The sequence below is a fragment of the Nyctereutes procyonoides genome, unplaced genomic scaffold, assembly GCF_905146905.1.
Source record: "Nyctereutes procyonoides isolate TBG_1078 unplaced genomic scaffold, NYPRO_anot_genome, whole genome shotgun sequence".
Lineage (NCBI taxonomy): Eukaryota > Metazoa > Chordata > Mammalia > Carnivora > Canidae > Nyctereutes > Nyctereutes procyonoides.
Window position 1 is genome coordinate 57,740,619 of NW_026575142.1, and position 20,485 is coordinate 57,761,103.

At 39.1% G+C, this 20,485-nt stretch overlaps 1 protein-coding gene across 1 annotated transcript in view; it reads right to left on the reverse strand.

Annotated features, from left to right (window-relative positions):
- Positions 1 to 19,589, reverse strand: part of KPNA4 (karyopherin subunit alpha 4) — a 59,381-nt gene extending 39,792 nt beyond the window's left edge. The window contains exon 1 of the mRNA XM_055308139.1: positions 19,381 to 19,589. Coding sequence (XP_055164114.1) covers positions 19,381 to 19,449 — 69 coding nt within the window. The 5' untranslated portion in view covers positions 19,450 to 19,589. The remainder of the gene's footprint in view (positions 1 to 19,380) is intronic.
- Positions 19,590 to 20,485: the final 896 nt, after the last annotated feature.

Genomic DNA, 20,485 nt, shown 5'->3' on the forward strand with positions numbered 1-20,485 from the left:
GTAGAAAAACTGCTGGCAGCCAGAGAGAGCTGGGTGAGAGATGGGTGAAAGAGGTGAAAGGGATTAAGCATACACTTATGATGAGCACTTATGTTGAATCATTATATTGTACACCTGAAACTAATATAACACTGTATGTTGATTATATTTGAATAAAAAATAAATAAAACCCCAAACCCCTGCAACCTGTTTTCCAAACTGGTTGTATAACTGTCCATTCCAGTAATAGTACATGAGAATTCTAGTCCTTCACATTCTTACCAACATCTGAAAAGGTTTTTTTCATGTAGGCATTTTAATAGATATGTACTGGTTTTTCAATTTCTTAATTATTAATGACACTGAACAACTTTTCATAAGCTTTTATTAATTTATATTTCATTTTAATTAATTTATTTAAAGGAGGCTCCATGCCCAGAGTGGAGCCCAACACAGAGCTTGAACCCACGACCCTGAAATCAAAACCTGAGCCAAGATCAAGAGTTGGACACTCAACCTACTGAGCCACCCAAGTGCTCCTCATGTATTTATTTTCTTTTTTTTTTTTATGTATTTATTTTCTACCTTACATTTTCTTCCATAAAGTCTTTTTGAATATTTTTCTCTTAAAAAAGACTCTAAAAAAATATAAATAAGATAGGCTGCAAAATGAGTAAAAATACTTTGCCAAGTACTACAATAAAAGTTTCAATATTCACTATCTTTTAACAATTATAGCCTTAGGAGGTTAAAAAATATTTTTTTAATAAATAAGGAAATTGAGGACGAAAGAAGTTAAATTATTAGCCAAGACCACACAGCTAGAAATGGGATAGCTGGAATCAGAATTCAGATGGTCTCCTACAAAGCCAATTAACCCCTATGTCATACTGTCTCCCCCAAATCTTAAAGTGAAATAAGAGTTCAAGCCAATTTTAGAGCCTAAGGTTCATACTACAGAAAAAATATTATCAAGACAATGGGCTTTGCACTGTATCACAATACAAAACACCGAACAACCTTAGTAAACAACAAAAATTAGGTCCTAAGTCTCATACACAGAAAACAAAATTTGTAAAATGTACTACTTAAAAGATTGTTCAATAAAAGGTAGACTTCTGAGGGACAAATATTTGTAGTCAGAAAATTTTTATTAGTATCTATTTCATCCAAAAAGCAGAATTAAGTTAAAATGGGCTTTAACTTCTTTTCAATAAAGCAAATGTATAAATAAAATATAAAATAAATATTATATATGCACATTTATGCATTTTATTTATACCAAAAGAATTTTTTCCCATTACAGTACATTTTACTTATCAAATTTGGAGTTTCTGATAATTTGGAACTATTAATAAAGGATTTATCAAATCAATTTAGCACTGTATAGTGACATAAACCTCGGGCTATTTCTATCCACAGAAATTTATTTGCAAATTTAAGAGACGGGCTATTTCTATCCACAGAAACTTATTTGCAAATTTAAGAGATTTGACAATTTCTTTATTATAGAACAAGAAAGCAAGAAAAGAATTTCCTTCTCTTGAGAAGAAACTATTACCTTCAAGGTAAAGAGAAGATCGAATCAACTAGAAGAAAGACCTCTTATGCACCAGCCTGGCAGCATTTACCCACGTTTTTTATTGCAAAAAAGCATGTTTTAAAAGTGGTATTAGATATTTAGACATTTACCAAGTCACAACTCCAACTCAAAAGACTTCTATTTCTCTGGAGTCCCATGAAAAAGGTATATAAGGCTTGTTTTCCTAAGTCTTTTTGTCATCTTTAAGAGCAGAGTTTTTACATACTACATGCAAACATAATGGTTGTGAATTCACATGACTTACACTGATGCAGTGAGCTGTCAATTAGAATTCCAAAAGGCTGCCAAACTGGCCAAAGACTTATTTATAGGCCAAAGAGCTATCTAAAGGACAAAGGCTGTAAATGGGGGGGATGGGGAGAGAGGCAGAGATAGACTGAGTAGAGTTTATAGGCAGATCGTCTAGTATTATACTTCTTTGCTTGTAATAAATAGTTACAAAATCCTAAATTCAGGCAAAAGGGGACAAGAAATTGTCAAAAAATTCAAACAAGTGAATCTTACAGAACACAATATAGTTTTTTAATTTAACAAATACTTACTGAATCCATCACTATCCTAAATTCTAGGGATTAAACACTTTCCTCTAATGAGGACAGGGTTCCTTTTCCAATTTATGGCTACTTATTTTCTAACTAGTGGCTACTTAATTTCTAAGTCACTTTTTACCAATGTATAGTTTTTCCTTAAAACTCTAAAAACTACTAATTTATGATGATGTAATAATAATATACTGTATGAAATTTGAATATTTAATTTTTTTTGAGAAAAATATGAGGGTTTAGATCAATAAGGACTCAATCTCACTAGAGAAAATTTCACAAGTTAGTCATACGAAAGATAAGGAATATAATGCTTTGATTTTTATTTCATACGGCTATCTTCATTCTCCAGAATGTTAATACTTGGGTAATAGCACACACACACACACACACACAAAAAAAAAAAAAAAAAAAAAAGAAAAGAAAAATTTAAAAGACTAATCAGGCACGAGTATTTTTTTGGGAGCTTATAGGATATATTCTAAAACTGGATTGTGGCAATGGTAGCATAACTGAAAATTTACTAAAAGTCACTGAATTATACATTTAAAATGGCTTTATGCAATAAATTATATCTCAAATTGTTTATAACTAAAGACAATTTTTAAAGAGTTATATATATACACACAAACATACATAACCTTCCTCTCCATACAATATGGATTTACTACTATATTATTATTTAGAGCCTGCTGGGAAGCATTCACTCAATCATTCAAATATTTATTAATCACCTATTTGTTAAGCACTAGAAATAAAAAGCTGGACCAGACATAGCATATCTGTGCCTTTAAGGAAGTAGTATTTATGACAGAGAAATAGAATAAAATAGTAGTAAAGCTTAACATTTAGCAAACATTAGGTGCCAAACACCACTTAAAACACATTACTTGATTTTACTCATCTAATAAATGTAATGTTATAATATGCATATACTGCTCTTGACATTAGAAAGACTACAGTAGGGATCCCTGGGTGGCACAGCGGTTTGGTGCCTGCCTTTGGCCCAGGGTGTGATCCTGGAGACCCAGGATCGAGTCCCACGTCGGGCTCCCGGTGCATGGAGCCTGCTTCTCCCTCTGCCTATGTCTCTGCCTCTCTCTCTCTCTCTCTGTGACTATCATAAATAAATTTAAAAAAATTAAAAAAAAGACTACAGTAAAAATGAAATATAAGCTGAATCTTTAATAAATGGAAACTTATCTAAAGATAGGATTCCAGGTAGAAAATGCAGCATATACAAAAAGAGGGAATTATAAAAGATGGTGCATGCAGGATCTGTTGAAGAATGTCAGAAGCCAAGAATAGAAAGGTAGGCAAGGAGCCATATCAATAAGACCATAATCAATTATATAAAGCTAATCTACAGAAGAGTTCGGAGAAAAGTTGAATTACTGGTATTTTCAACCCAAACGATCATCACATCTTAAACAAACTTGGCAGGTACAATAGTCGTTCAACCCAATAAACATGGTAAACCAAATGCTAAAAGTGTTTAACTGTGAAAGTCTGCTTTAGGATGCCTGGGTGGCTCAGTCAGTTAACGTCTGACTCGATTTCAGCTCGTTATGATTTCAGGGTCATAGAATTAAGGCCCAAATCTGGACTCTGTGCCAGTGGGGAATCTGCTTGAGATTCTCTCTTTCCCTTTGTCCCTCCCCTCACTCGTGCACATGCTCTCTCAAATAATTTTTTTTTTTTTAAGATTTTGTTTATTTATTCATGAGAGACACAGAAAGAGAGGCAGAAACACAGGCAGAGGGAGAAGCAGGCTCTCTGCAGGGAGCCCAATGTGGGACTTGATCCTTGGACCCCGGATCAGGCCCTGAGCCAAAGGCAGATGCTCAGTGGCTGAGCCACCCAGTTCAATGTCATAAAGTTTCTGTCCTAGGTTTTCTTCATAAGAGTTTTGTTTTAGGTTTTACATTTAGGTCCTTGATCCACTGAGTTAATTTTTAGTATATGGTGTTAAGTAAGGGTCCAATTTCATTCTTTTGCTTGTGGATATCAAATTTTCTTAGCCCCATTTTTTGAAGAGACTGCCCTTTACCAATGAATGGTCTTGGCACTCCTGTCAAAAATCTTTGACTATATTTGCAAGAGTTTATTTCTGTGTTCCCTATTCTATTCCATAGGTCTATGTTTGCCTTTTGTTAGTATCATACTGTTTTGATCATGTCAAGTCTCAAGTTTTAAATTAGGAAACGTGAGACCTCCAACTTTCTCCTCTTTTTCAGGACTGTTTTGGCTATTCAGGGTCTTTTGAGATTCTATATGCACTTCTCCATTAAATCTGTAGATCACTTTGGTAGTACTGACATTTAACAATAGGTCTTCCAACCCAGGAATGTGGGATGTCTATTTATTTGTGTCCTCTTTAAATTTTTTAGCAACATTTTGCAGTTTTCAATGTGAAAGTCTTTTACCTCATTAGTTAGGTTTATTCCTAAGTATTTTATTCCATTCGATGCTATTGTAACTCAAACTCCTTTTCAAAATGTTCCTTGTGAGTGACTGCTGATTTTACATCCTGTAACTTTGCTGAATCATTTATTACTTCTGACATTTTTCTATAAGGATCATTAGGGTTTTTGACATATAAGATCAAACCATCTATAAACAGAATTTTACTTCCTCCTTTCCAACTTGGAGGCCTTTTGTTTCTTTTTCTTGCCTAACTGCTCTGGCTAGGACTTTTAGTACTATGTTGAACAGTACTGGTGAAAGTGGGCATCCTTGTCTTGATCTTATTCTTACAGGAAAAGCTTCCAATCAATCTTTCACCATCCAGTATGTCATCTGGGGGGCACTTTGTATTTGGTCTTCATTATATTGAGGTAGTTTCCTTCTATTCTTAGTTTGTTGAGTGTTTTTTATCATGAAAAGGTATTGAATTCTGTCAACTGCTTTTCCTGCATCAATGGACATCAATGTGTGGTTTTGCCCTTCATTCTGTTAATCTGGTATAGTATACTGCTTTTCATAAATTGAACCATCCCTTACATTCCAGGATTAAATCCCACTTGGCCACGGTATATAATCCTTTTAATATGCTGTTGAATTCAGTTTGCTAGTATTTTGAAAATTTCTGCAACACTATTGTATTTGTCTGCAATTTTCCTGTAGTGCCCTTTGGCTTTGGTACCAGAATGCTAGTCTTACAGAATAGATGTGACCATATTCCCTTGTCAGTTTTTCTGAGAGAGTTTAAAGGGGATTGGTATTAATTCTTAAATGTTTGGTAGACTTCACCAGTGAAGCCATACAATCCTGGGCTTTTCGCCGTTGGAAGATTTTTGATTACTGATTCAATTGCTTTCCTAGTTATGGATTTTTTTGTTTTAAAGATTTTATTTACTCATTCATGAGAGACACAGAGAGAGAGAGGGAGGCAGAGGCAGAGGTAGGCTCCATGCAGGGAGCCCAATGTGGGAGTTGATCCCGGGACTGGGGGATCACGCCCTGAACTGAAGGCAGATGCTCAACCACTGAGCCACCCAGGTGCCCCCCTTCCCTCCAGTTATAGATTTGTTTAGATTTTGTTTCTTCAGGATTCAGTCTTGATAGATTGTGTGTTTCTAGGAATTACTCCATTTCATCTAGGTTATCTAGTTTGTTGGTGTTTAAGTCATACATATCCTTTTGTAATACTTTTTTTTCTACAAAACACATGACAAGTAAAAACATTATCTTACATGAGTAAACACTAAAATACAGGTACACAAATAACAACTCTAAGAGTTCAATTAAGAAATGATCAAATGCAAACTGTTGTGAGGGAAAATTTGTATGCCAGACTCTGTCATGGGAATTAAGAACAGAGTAGTATACAAAATAGACAAGGTCCATGTTGAACTGAGGCCTCCAATTCAACTGAGGTTTCAGCTCAACCTGGAAATATAAGGGAGAAATGGCAAGGTAAAGGGAAGACAAGAAGTGTTTCCGATAGGGACCCCATAAAAACAAAGATAGAAAAGCGAAACTGAGTGTTAAAGGTAAGGTGGATTTATCTGCCCTAAGAGGGAGAAGAGTCTAAGATGAAAGTTATAGAAATGGGGGAATTATAAACTAAAAAGTTAAGAATCCAGGGGATGTTCAACGTTTGCCTTTTCCCTAGCATTTATGTAGCAAACACTCAAATATCTGCTAAACTTAACGGACAGGCTGAAATACCTAGCTTATTACAAAATTTTAACTGACTTTATAGACAATAGGAATCCACTGAAATAATGGTGTTCTGGGAAGTTTACCGAACTAAATTCCAATGGTTCTCAATCTGCGGTGATTTTGCCACTCAGGCAACATCTGGCAGTTTCTGGAAACAATTTTGGCTTTTATAACCGGGAGGGAGCATGCTACTGGCATCTAATGGCAGAGGCGAAGAAAGCTCTAAAACAGCGTACAATGCACAGGATGGTTCCCCATAAGAAAAAACTTATTTGGCCCAAAGTATCAAGTGTCAAGGTAGAGAAACTTGGCTGTATTCTACTATGAATTATTCTTATAGGAACCCAAATTAAAAAAAAGGACCCCAAATTAAGTTCAAATATATTTGAAAAAATGTATAAGAAAAAGTAAACATTCTAAGAAAATTAATAGCAGTAAGATTATGGAGGATTACTTTATTTCCATTTCTCTAAAAAATTTCTACAATTACATGCCATTACCATTTCAAGAGACAAAAATTTACCTTCATTTAAAAAATCTGATTTAGTCACTAATCCTAATTACAGTGCACACACATTTTTTTTTTTAAGTTTCATTTAATTCCCTCAAGTAGTTCCTTAAATGCCAGTGATAGCCCAGGTTCTGCAATGAGAATTAAGAAAAGACTGGTATACAAAATAGACAAGGTCTATACTTTCAGGGAACTTCTAGTCTGGGGGAGAAATTAACAGAGTAAGTACACTAACAAATTATGATCAATGTATTTCTTAAGGAAAACAAGGGGGATGAAATTTCAATTAGCTCACTAGGGGCGTGGGTGGATGGCAACTCTATGTAAATAACACTGAAGACTCAAAGGATGAGAAACAAACAGTGGAGAAAAGGCGGGTATAGGTATAGAGGGTGGAGAAAGCATTCCCACAGATCAGCATGTGTGAAGGGCCTAGCTACTGAAGTGCTAGAGTTAGAAGAATTAAAAAATGAGAGTGTAACTAAGGGAGATAATAAAGTGACAGAGATAGGAGGGAGAAATAGATAGGGACCAGATCTGGTCTCCGTAAAGAATTTGGAAGCTAAGTGTGATGGAAAGCTACTGAGGCAGAGAGGGGCATGATTTCATTTTTTAAAAACCACTCTAGTTGTTTTATGAATTGGAGAAGAGCAACAGCAGAAATAAGGCAATCACTATGGAGATGAGATTAATAATGAGGTAATACTGATACATCAGAGTTTAATGGTGAGTAGAAAGTTAACAGAAAAGTTAAGAACGGAGTGACATTAACTAAATAATGTCATACTTACAATCTTGTCTAAAAACTTCTCTTTCAAGGATGCTGCTGCAGAAGCAGGCAAAGGCTGTTCATTACCATGTCACATCCTCCCTCCCACAGCACTGCTGACTAGGAAGGTGGTGAAGGGGAAAGCACCTAACTCAGGAAAAGCCAATCCATAAGCATGCTGAAAGTATGCTTATGGATTGGCTAAGTTAACATTTAGGATGTCCTTTCCCTTCATGTTTGAGGTATACTATTTATTGTAAATTTGAGTTTAGGAAGGGCACACAAGAGATCTACTATTACAACAGTAGCTCACAATGGCTGTATATCGCCACAGGGTCAGTCTATAGCAGCGATCTTGACTTGTTAGAATGCAAACTCTGAGAATTTACCCTGTTATTCATTGTTGTATCCTCACTGCTTACAACCGAACCTCAGACACAGAAAGTGAGTAAATATTTGCTCAACAAATGAATTCAATACAGGGAAGAGTACATGGAGAAGTCAGTCAGTCAGAAGGGTACATGGAGAAAGAGGTAACGAGAGGTCACCAATGACCCTTTGGTAGTGGAAAGTTGTCATGGTCTCTATTTCTCTTAATTAAGCTTCTTAAAAAAAAAACCAAAAACCAACATACAGCTTTATTGAGATATAATTCACACATCATACAATTTGCCCATTTAAAGTGTATAATTCCATGGTTTTTAGGATAAAATTGCACATAAATAACCACCATCTAATTCCAGATTATTGTCTTCACCATATAAAGCCCATATCCTTTAGCAGTCATTCCCTAAGGCTTGGACAACTATTAATCTACTTTCTGTCTCTATGAATTTACCTATCCTGGACATTTCATAGAATTGAAATTACAGAATATGTGATCTTTTCTCCATTTTTTAGTATTTTTAAAATTTATCAATTTGCCAAGAATATGTGACCTTTTCTGACTGGCTTATTTCAGGTAGTAAAATACTTTCAAGGTTCATCATGTTGTAGCATGAAGCAGTACTTCATTCCTTTTTATGGCATAATACTATTCCATTGTATGTACAGACCACATTTGTTTACCCATTCATCAGTTGATGGGCATCTGGGTAGTCTGTTTTGGATATTATAGGTAATGCTGCTATCAACACCCATGTACAAGTTTTTGTGCAGACACTTATTCTTAATCCTCTTGGGTTTTACCTAGGGGTGGAATTGCTGGGTCACATGTTAATTGTCTAACTTTGAGGAACTGTGAAACCACATTCCAAGATAGAATGCACCATTTTACATTTCCTTTAGCCATGTAGGAGGATTGCACTTTCTCCATATCCTCACCAACACTTGATACTTTTTATTTATTTTTGTTTTCACACTTATTAAAAAACCAATCCTAGTAGGCCGAAGTGGTATCTCATTATGGTTTTGATGTGGCATTTCCCTAATGACTAATGATGTTGGTTATATTTTTTATTCGTTTATTGGTCCTAAAAAGCTTTTTTATGATTTGAGGATAATACTGTTACTAGTTTAAAGCTGGAGAACAAAAGGGAATTGGGAAAATTATTCAAGATACTAAGAGAAAAAATGTGAACACTGACATAAAATGTTGGAGAAAACAGTTGATCACAATGAACTCAATTCTATAAATATACCTGTATATAATGAACACCTCCACATAATAATTCAAAGGCAAAATAAGAAACCATTCTACATCTATATTGAACAGGGCTGCTTTACAATGTTGTCTTCAGTAATTTTTTCTTCCTTTCTTTTTACTCTATCAGATCCCCTCATTCTTGTGACAAATCTGGGGTTATGTGAAAGTACCAACATTCTTCCCTATCTAACACACAAACAGAGCTTGTGCTGCCCAATCACAGAATCATATTCCCCTGCCCAAAATGATTAATTTGGGCATAAGCATGCAATCAAATCTTTAAAAAAAAAAGATTTTATTTATTCATTAATGAAAGACAAAGAGACAGAGAGAGAGAGAGGCAGAGACACAGGCAGAGGAGAAGCAGGCTCCATGCAGGGAGCCCAACGTGGGACTCGATCCCAGGTGTCCAGGATCACACCCTGGGCCGAAGGCAGGCGTCAAACTGCTGAGCCACCCGGGCTGCCCAAATCTTACTTAATCAATCTTCCCTAGACCTTCACTAGAACTCTAACCACAATTAATACCAGTTGTGGCCCTAGACTTACGGGTTATGAAAGCTTATGCTTAAACTAATGCGAGGTGGGTTTCTGTTTCCTGAAACATAACCACATAGTATAAAAATCAGCTCTTTTAGCCTAAAGTTATCAGACTTTTTTCTTTTTTAAATATTTTATTTATTTATTCATGAGAGACACAGAGAAAGAGAGGCAGAGACACAGGCAGAGGGAGAAGCAGGCTCGATGCAGGGAGCCCGATGTGGGACTCGATCCCAGGTCTCTAGGATCATGCCCTGGGCCGAAGGCAGATGCTCAACCGCTGAGCCACCCAGGCGTCCCTAAAGTTATCAGACTTAACTTGGGTTTTATACTTACTAAAAAACCAAGAATAATGTAACAATTATTTGAAAATATTAAGACTATATTTTACTTGCTTTTCTGGACCAGTAACAGCTGAAAGTGACCACAGAAGACCAGGGTAAATAGGTAGAATGGGTGGCAAACAGGATAGGGTCATTTAATAAAACCAAGGAAACACTACCTATAGAGCCATCAAGATACAACTACCATTAACTAAATAAATTTAGATAATACCTACTTTAAGGAATCAAAAACACATGCTATAAAAACTAAAACAGGTATTCAGAGTAGATACTGAGCAACTAAAGTTTTCATAAAGTAGGAAACTGAGATAGAATATGATTTGCTATCTAATATTAAAAAATATGCCTACCACCAAATTATGGGATTCTGACTTTTGTTAATAAAAGTCAAAATCCGGGTTTTTCAAAACACATTATTGAAAATGCAATTTATGTTAGGTTTAATGTAAATTAAATTTAGGGTAAAAGCGACAGCTAGTAAAATTTTGGTCTAATAGTAAATAAACAGTAATAGAAAAAGTTTAGGTTTTAAGTAGTCAACCCACTCTTGTATTACCAGTATATCTATGACCTTAACTCTTTTTTCATCACAAGTACTAACAGTGTAAATCAAAACTATTTTCTGGTTAAATTTACAATCTTGTGGGAAAAGTCACAAACTACATTAGGTATTTACTAACCTACTTACAACACAGAAATTAGATAAATGAAGTCAGAAACTAGTAATTTTGCCACAATTTGGTTGAAGCACACAAGAGAAAGGCTTTTACTTGAGCGTTAATGAACAGAAAAGGAAGCCTTCCCCAATTCATGGAATGTGATTGGAATTATGGTCCACAGCAGTACAAAAGGAACTACAAACAAAATGTTATTCTGACAAGGAATACGAGGGATTATTTGGATATAATGAACGATGAAGCAAGCTGGAAGAAATAAAGAGCTTCCATTCACTGTATATACTACATGTCAGGCACTATTAAACATAAACGGTTTAGAGAGATTCAAAAAATAAAAAATAAATGGCTAGAGATATTAAGTTAACTTCCATAAGTATTAAATGAGGAACCAGAGTTCAAATCCATGCTTTAACTGTTACAGTCTTTTAAGAGATTTTATGAATTAAGGGGATCCCTGGGTGGCTCAGCGGTTTGGAGCCTGCCTTTGGCCCAGGGCATGATCCTGGAGTCCTGCGTCAGGCTCCTGGCATGGAGCCTGCTTCTCCCTCTGCTTTGTCTCTGCCTCTCTTTCTCTATGTCTATCATGAATAAATAAATAAATAAATAAATCTTTATGGGAAAAAAAAAAGAGAGATTTTATGAATTAAAAGTGACAGTCATCTCTTACAGAAGCAACACTAATAAAGACAGTGGCTCTCAAAGTGTGATCAATAGGTTTCTGTAGAGATACTGAAGCCTTTTCAGAGGGTCCACAGATCAAAACTATTTTCATATTACTACTAATATTTACTATGGTTCTAATATTTGCACAGCAATGCAATGCAGTGGATAAAACTGCTGGTATTTTAGCATGAATTAAGACAATGTCACCAAACTGTAGAAGTACACACTGTATTTCAGTTAAGAAAACAAGAAACATGGGTGCCTGGGTGCTCAGTTGGTTGAATGTCTGCCTCTGGCTCATGATCCCAGGGTCCTGGGATGGAGCCCCCGTAGCCCGACATCAGGCTCCCTGCTCAGTGTGGGGTCTGCTTCTCCTTCTCCCTCTACCTGCCACTCCCCTTGTTTGTGTGCTCTCTTGCACTCTCTCTCAGATAAATAAAACAAAATTTTAAAAAAAGGCCAGCTCACTTAATGTCCCTGACAGTACAGTAAAAACTTACCTTTTTAAAAACTGGCCCTTTCTTTAAGTTTTGTGATAAAATGGGGATTACACATAAACTACTGCAGCATACCCACTTCTGCATAACGATGACTGTCTCAAGGAAAAAGTTTTTGTATGATTGAGTTGCAAACTGAACTAGCCATTTTTTTCATAGAACACCATTTTTACTTGAAAGAACGACTGACAGACAAATTATGGCTATTCAGACAGTGTCTGGCAGATGTTTTCACAAAAATGAGCAAAGTGAGCTTATGGCTTCAAGGAAAACAACTTACAGTGTTTCTTGCTAATGATAAAATTTAAGCTTTCAAGTGAAAATAAGAATTTTGGAAAATCTGTATCCATCACTGTGAGCTTCACAAATTTCTAATATTCAAGCTTTTTCTGATGAACTACTTGATGACACTGACAATAATTGGTGAATTTTCACTGTATAATAAAATGTGCCACCATTTGGAAGATCTGCATAACTCTGTGAACTAATATTTTCCAAATGACCAATACATGCTATTACAAAATCATGTGCATGTGCAAAAGATACAATCCAAGTGCAAGATAGACCTATAAATTTTAAGATAACAGAGTATGAAAGGCTCACTGAGGTGGCCTCAGATTCCATATTGCAACTAACCTTTAAGAAACTACTATTTTGTGGAGTTCTGGTATAGTATCAAACAAAAACTTCCATAATAATCTGAAAAGGCTATTAAAACACCCTCCCTCGGGGGATCCCTGGGTGGCGCAGCGGTTTAGCGCCTGCCTTTGGCCCCGGGGCGTGATCCTGGAGACCCGGGATCGAGTCCCACGTCGGGCTCCCGGTGCATGGAGCCTGCTTCTCCCTCTGCCTGTGTCTCAGCTTCTCTATCTGTGTGACTATCATAAATAAATAAAAAATTAAAACAAACAAAAAAAAAACATCCTCCCTCTCCAACTGCCTGTGTAAAGTGGGATATTCTTCATATACTTTAACCAAAACAGCATTATCACAAAAGATTGAATTCAGAAATAGACATGACAATCCAACTATGGTTTCTTGAGCCAAATATAGGAGACTTCAAAAAAAAAAAAAAAAAAACCAAACAGAACAAAATTAAACATGGCTTTTCTTTTCACCACATTTTCTGGGTTTTAGAAAATAAGTTATTCTTCATTAGAAATTTGTTTATATAAAAATATAAAATACCTTCATTGTTATTTTTTATGAGCTAATATTTTTTTAAATTCTTGTTTTAATTTCTGAAGTGACAGACTTTTTTTTTTTTGAAATGACAAATAGTGATAGAAACCCACAAACAAAGCTCTTTCAGGATCCCTAATTTTTAACAGCATAAATAGGTCTTCATCCTCCAAAGCTTTGAAAACTTCTGGACTAAAGCCATTAGAAGTGTGTGTGTATCTTATTTAGTAGATGCCAATATAAAGATTAGCATCTCATATTAACTAAAAAAAAGGGAGTCTCCACTAATCCTTTTACTAACCAAATCTAAGTGAAAGACTATAAATGTGTTCTCTAGACTTTAAAGTCCACAAAAGATACACAATTTCAAAAATCTCTCTGGGAGAAAAAGGAAACTTACTGAATAGCTATTACACCCCATGGACTATGCTTTCACATATAACCTTTTAATCAACTTTGAGACTTGTATCAAGGCTGAAAGAAGTTAAAAACAGGTAATATGGTATGGTATGGTATAAATAGTACAGACTTTACTTTGACATGTACCTGAATTAAAATCATTCCCTTAATGTAATGCTATTAAGTCACTTAACTCTAGAGAGTTTTCTTCTATAAAGTAATTCCTATTATTAGACTGAGAGAAATGAGAATACAATTAAAAGCATATACAGTATATGCTTCGATCATACTTCTCTGTTCCAAAAGTAAACCAGCAAATACCAAAATCATCATTCAAGACTAGACTTGATGACACTCTCATTTTACCATCACAGTCCTTAAGGCAGAAGAATGCTGCTCCAAAGAAACACTCAAAAATATTTTGAGGACCCACAGTAACTATCAGGCATTAGATATCAATGCTTAAAAACTATATGCACATTTTTCTTTTTTTTTTCTCTAAAGTACTTTCATTCTTTTGAAGTTAACTCACTCCTACAACTCTTCCCAATCTTGTATATATATGTTCATTTGACATTCTAGAGACTATGAAAAACGAAGACATTTTGATATCTCTGAGAAAATTATCAATGAAGCAATTCTGAAATTGCTTGCCTTGTAAACCAGGAAAGCTGACAGGGAGCACAAAAACAATTATTTAATTCCTAACTATATTTCTATTAGATATTTCACATTGTCACATGCCTGGACTATTATATGAAAAATTAGACTGCAGTTATTTTAAGTATAGTAAATATGTTCCAAGATTTGTGATGAGAGAGGTCAGTCTCTAAAAGTTAACAAGACTTAATAGCTTAACAATGCTTTTCACTCTGTATGGTTACAAACTACCAAAGCTGGTTAACAACAACAAAATAGCCGATCAATTTATTAAACTCTTGCCAACCAAGCAACTATTTCTAAAGTTCAGAGAAACACAAGTGTTCAGTCATTTAATATTTTATTATTTATTTTTAGGGTAAGTTTTTTTTCTCAAAGTTGTGTTTTTATAAGATCTAATTAATTTCTTTTTTAAAAAAAGATTTGAGAGAGAGCATGTGAAAGAGAGCACACGCCCACAAGCAGAGGGAGGGCCAGAGGGAGAAGCGGACTCCCTGCTAAGCAGGGAGCCAGATATGGGGCTCCATCCCAGTGACCCTGGGATCATGACCTGGGCCGAAGGCAGACTCTTAACTGACTGAGCCAGCCAGGTGCACCAAGAGCTAACTATTTTCTAACAATTTATGCTATTAGAACTTGGGATACTCTCGGAACTACTGTAAAAATCATAGATTGTTTGGAAAGTCTACAAAAGAATCCCTGCTCTACTTTTAAAACATAAACTAGGGACGCCTGGGTGGCTCAGCAATTGAGCACCTGCCTTTGGCCCAGGGTGTGATCCTGGAGTCTAGGGATCGAGCCCCACATCAAACTCTCGGCATGGAGCCTGCTTCTCCCTCTGCCTGTGTCTCTGCCTCTCTCTCTCCCCCTCTCTCATGAATAAATAAATAAAATCTTTAAAAAATGATATAAAAAACCATAAACTAGATGAGCTTTATTTGATCTATCCTGACAAATATTTTAAGTTTGGTCACTACCCATTTCCTGTGTTGTGTTCAGTGTACCCTTTCTATGGTTACTTTTCTCAACCTAGTTAACAATGATCCTCTACCACACTGCAAGAAAGCAGTCAAGCCCTTAACATCATCCAAGAATTCCCATAAATTATTTTAAATGAATACGATATACGTCTTCTTTAATACTTCTGTGTTTCAAGAATTTAGCATGATCACATTTTGGAAGAGCCAGAATGGTAGATTGAAAGGTAAGAATGAGCATCATATTGAAAGCTCTTCATCAGTTTTAACTTCTTTTTTTTTTTTTAAAGGGCTTTTTTTTTTTTTTAATTTATGATAGTCACAGAGAGAGAGAGAGAGAGAGAGAGAGAGGCAGAGACACAGGCAGAGGGAGAAGCAGGCTCCATGCATCGGGAGCCCGATGTGGGATTCGATCCCGGGTCTCCAGGATCGCGCCCTGGGCCAAAGGCAGGCGCCAAACCGCTGCGCCACCCAGGTATCCCCAGTTTTAACTTCTAACACTTAAAAATTATGACTATTAGAAGGGTCAATGATTCCCTGTGGTCAAACTACTCTTCAATGAGCAATTACAGAGCTCTACATTAAAACTCTTCCCTTTTATTTTAAGTTCAATGTAACTTAAGTTCTGTATGGACACAGAGAAAAAACAAAGAGCCAACTGCAAATACGGGAGTAAAAGAATCAATTACAATGAATCCTATTAAATCCCCCTAACCCTGAAGCAAAAAAGCAAAAAGTGATAAAATGCTCAGGGAACTGCTAGCATCTTCCTCACATGAAGCAGGTGTCAAAGTACCTCTGTTTTAATAGATTAAAGAATCTTTAAGACTGACTCTCAAGGTCACACACAAAGTTAAGAGACATTAGATCACACTAAACTCTAGGACTTTGTACTCTATGTCATTATCAAACAGTATCAGATCAAACTGAAAAAATGGTAATTACCTCATTCTATATGCTGTTCTATATCTGAACTGTCCAATAAGAGAGCCAATAGCTTCATATGGCTATTAAGCAAGTGAAATAATAGCTAATCCACACTGAGATGTGCTTTTTAAATTTTTTTCTCATTTTAATTTTTTTAAAAAAATTTATTTATTCATGAGAGACACAGAGAGGCAAAGACATAGGCAGAGGGAGAAGCAGGCTCCCTGCAAGGAGCCTGATGCAGGACTCTATCCCAGGACCCCCAGGGCAGATGAGTCAAAGGCAGATGCTAAACCACTTGAGCCAAAGACAGATGCTCAACCACTGAGCCACCCGGGTACCCCTGAGATAATGCTTTAAGTGTAAAATACAAACCGGATTTTGAAGACTTAGTATGAAAAGAATATAAAATATCCCAATATTTTTTATATTGCTGATGTTATATTGGTATTTTGGATATATGGGATTAAATAAAATTCACTGGATAGTAATGGTCCATACTTCTTTACAAAAAACTCTCAGTGAAACAGATGTCATCATTGAGACCTAAACCCAAAGTAGGATTTTCTTAGAATCTATTGTAGCAAAACATAGTAACCATATGTGGAGGGGAAGGTTATGGGGATAATAAGTGTTCTGAGGGACACAGACATATAGATAATTAAATACACAAAATAGGCCATTTTAGTGTTCTCTAAAGATGATAAAAAGTTGCTATCTCATTACAGGTGTATCTGACTTTGAATAAGTGAGGAGAAAGTACAGTTTCCACTACAGTCATGTCATTTTCCTAGGTGAAACAGTGAAAATATCCCTATTTCTTTTGTAGCCACAGGGTTATCAAAGTCCTCAAGGATGTCCCTAGGCACTATAAACTTCTCAAAAAAATCTGGTTAATGTGTTTATAGTTATTTTTAAAAATCACTTATAATATTGTTCTAATAGAATCAGCACAATCTAATTTTGACTAAAGTGATAAGAAATTGACAGTAAGAGGAAACATTAAATTACCAAAAAAAAAAAAACAGGATCACTTTAGAACAGTTTGGCAATCCCAGAAAAGGTTACTTTTAAAGTTACCGTATGACCCACTAGTTCTACTCCTTGGGATATAACCAAAGAGAAATGAAAACATAGGTCCACACAAAACTATGTACATAAACGTTCATAGCAGCATTACGCATAACGGCTAAAATAGAGTGGAAACAACGCAAATGTTCATCAACTGATGAACGGATAAACAAGATGTGGTATATCCATAGGCTGGATTATTATTCAGCATATTACTCAGCCATTAAAAAGGAACGAGGTGGAACGAGGCTCTGTTTTATTTTTGTTACATGTGTAAACCCTGAAAACATTATGCTACCTAAAAGAAGCCAGTCACAAAAGATCACATACTATGTAACTCCATTTATAGGAAATATCCAGAACAGGCAAATCTAGACAGAGAGTAAAGGGAAATAGAGATTCTTTTTGGAGTGATAAGACCATTTTAAGATTGGCTGTGCTAATGGCTGCACAGGGTTGTATAGCATAGGAATTACATTTCAATGAAGCTGTTTTTTAAAAAAAATGCAGCCAGAAATGTAGGTGAGGGGAAAGCATCAGAACTTGTCAAGCATCTAATCGCTATTTTTTGGATTTTGTAACTTGAGGTATTTATGTTTTTAAATCTTGTAATTGTTTTCATCCTAAATATTGGTATCAGTAAAAAATTTCCTTCATCACAGTATTACACAAGTAGGTAAATTTAATGAAAAAAATCATAAGTTGTACATTTAAAGTGGTGATTATTATGGCATGTGAATTATATCAATAAAGATGTTAAAAATTTTCCACAAAAAAAAAAAAAAGATCACAGGATAATATTTCACATTAACCTTAAAACAATCACAGAATTAAGAACCACATCCTCAGGTATTTTAATAGATCCTCAAACTATGAAACTCACTGAAAACAACACAAACTACCTTAAAGATTGCATGGCTTTGTGAAAAGCCCCCCAGGATAGTTACTATCTCAGTCAAGCAAATGCTCAAAGTTCAGAAACAGGTGATGGGAATTTGAAGATTTTAGTATAAAAAAGTACAGAGGGGCAATACAAAAACTACTACTTGACCACTTTTCTTTTAAAAGCTACATTCCTGATGCAGGCACAGGATGCACGTATTAAAAAAAAAAAAAAAGAATCGATTTACCTAGACTCTCAACACTGAAGGGAAGAAAAGTCCATCAAAATTCTGTGATTGGTGTGTGTGTGTGTGTTTTACCCACACACCTCATGTAGCCTAACCACCTGGGGGGGGGGAGCTGTATCGAAGATAATCAAGGGTTTCCCCCCCCCCCACCCTTTTAAAATAATAAAACGTGATGGTGCCATTCCAGAGCCCACCCCATCCCCCACTACCACCACCTGCAGGTGGAGGGAAAGGATACTGTAGACTAGAGGATGACAGCTTTGTATAACCCTGTGGACTTTATATACAAGAATGCAGCTGGTGGTCTCTCAGGAGGGGATAAAGAGATTTGTGAGCAAGCTGAAATAAGGGGTATTCTTTGCCTGGAAGAGGGCACACCGTGAGCCACATCTTGAATCAGCTATATCCAGAGTAAAACACAGGCCGCTGGAAGGCACTGTTAGCATCCACCAGGATGGCCTCTCACGCCGGGGGTGTTTTTTTCGACGGAGAAGTTGACTCCTGTAGTTCGGACATCGGGGGGAGGCAGGGGTAAAGCGGGAGTCGGGAAGACCAGAGAAAACGCCTTTAAGTGGAGACGACTCGGACCCCGCAGGGGAAGTTCCGAGCCCCGCTCGGTCGCCGCACGCTCGGCGCCTCCCCCCCCCCCCACCTCCCACCGCCCTCCTCACGCGGCGCCAGACGGCGGGGCCCGGGGCAGAGCCGGAATCTCCGCCGCGGCCGGGGCCGGGGCCGGGGCCGGAGCCGGGGCCGGGGCCGGGCCGGGGCCGCGCGGCACACGCACGCCTCCTCCGCGCTCGCCGCGCCCGGCCTCCCCGCCGCGCGGCCCAGCCCCTCGCACCCGCGCCGGGCCGGCTCCCCGGGGCAGGCCTAGGCCGCGCCGGCCGTACCCCGGCACCTCGCTCCCGGGCGGAGGGGGCACCAGGCCCGACACAAACTTCCCGGCGCGTTCGCAGAGGCGTCACGCACGGGCCGGCCCCCAGCGCCATTCCCCCGCGGCCCGGCGACGGCACCCGCCCCGGCCCCCCACGCCCGGAGTCCCGGCGGACATCGGCCCGAGGCCCGCAGCCCCCACCCCGCCGGCGCCCCCGAGTTTACCTCCAAGTCGCGGCCTTTGTTCTTGAAATTCTTGAGCCGTTGGTTGTCCAGTTTCTCGTTGTCCGCCATGGCCGGGCCGGTGACTCCTTCCCCCGCCCGGGCCCCCGCGGGATCCGCCCCAACCACCACGCCGCACCGACACTCCCAGGAACCGGGCCGCCGCCTCAGCTGCAGTGCCCGCCGCGCCGCCGCTTCCTCCCTCCTCTCCGCTGCCTCCGCCGCGGCCTTCCCCTCCTCCTCTCCCCGCCCGCCCCCCCCGCCCTAACCCCGGCGCGACCGCAGCTCCGCCGAAGACAACTGCGGGGCCGGGCGGCGGCAACGGCGGCGGAATGTGCTGCCGGCTGAGAGGGGGAGGCAGCCTCGATCTGAGGGCCCCGGAGCCGCGGCCACGCCCATCGCCGCCAGCCCCGCTCGCCGATTGGCCAACGGGGCTCCGGTGCGCTCGACCAATCAAAGAGGACGATGGAGAGCGGGGGGCGGAAGAGAAAACGGAAAGGGGAAGCGAGCGGCGCGGGGAGGCAGGGCCGGAGGGCGGGGGAGGCTGGGAGGGGCGCGGCGGGGGCAGGGCGGGGAGGGACCACGTGCCCGGGAGCCGCCGGGAGGAAGCGAAAGGGAATTGGGCGACTTGAGGGGAGGCGGGGAGGGGAAGGGGAGGCCCGGGAACGAGTTGGTTCGCTCCTGTTGCCGGGGCCGCTCGGGACCTCTGCGTCCAGGGTCGGAGCCGACTTAAAGTCCCCCCCCCCCCCCCCCCGCCGGGCGCCTTCTCTTCCAGGGCACTGCTCGCGCGCTCCACGGGCTTTACAGGAAGTGAGAGCTGCGCCTCGGCCCAGTCTGGGTCGGGACACGCGCCCCCCGCCCCCCCGGGGTTCCCGCCGCGCGAGGCCCGGGCCGTGGGCTTGGGACGCGCAGGGGGGACGTGCGTTCGCGAGTCGCGGCGGGGAGCGAGAGGGACAGCGGGTGGGAAAGGGAAAGGACGCCTTGGGCGCATCCGACCCATCCATCCCTGCAGACCAAGTCCCCGCAACAGGTAGGAGCTCGGGAAGCGCTGGTGACCCAGTGATGCTACTGCCTCTTAAGGTGTCTCGTCTTAGGAAGTTAAAGAAGC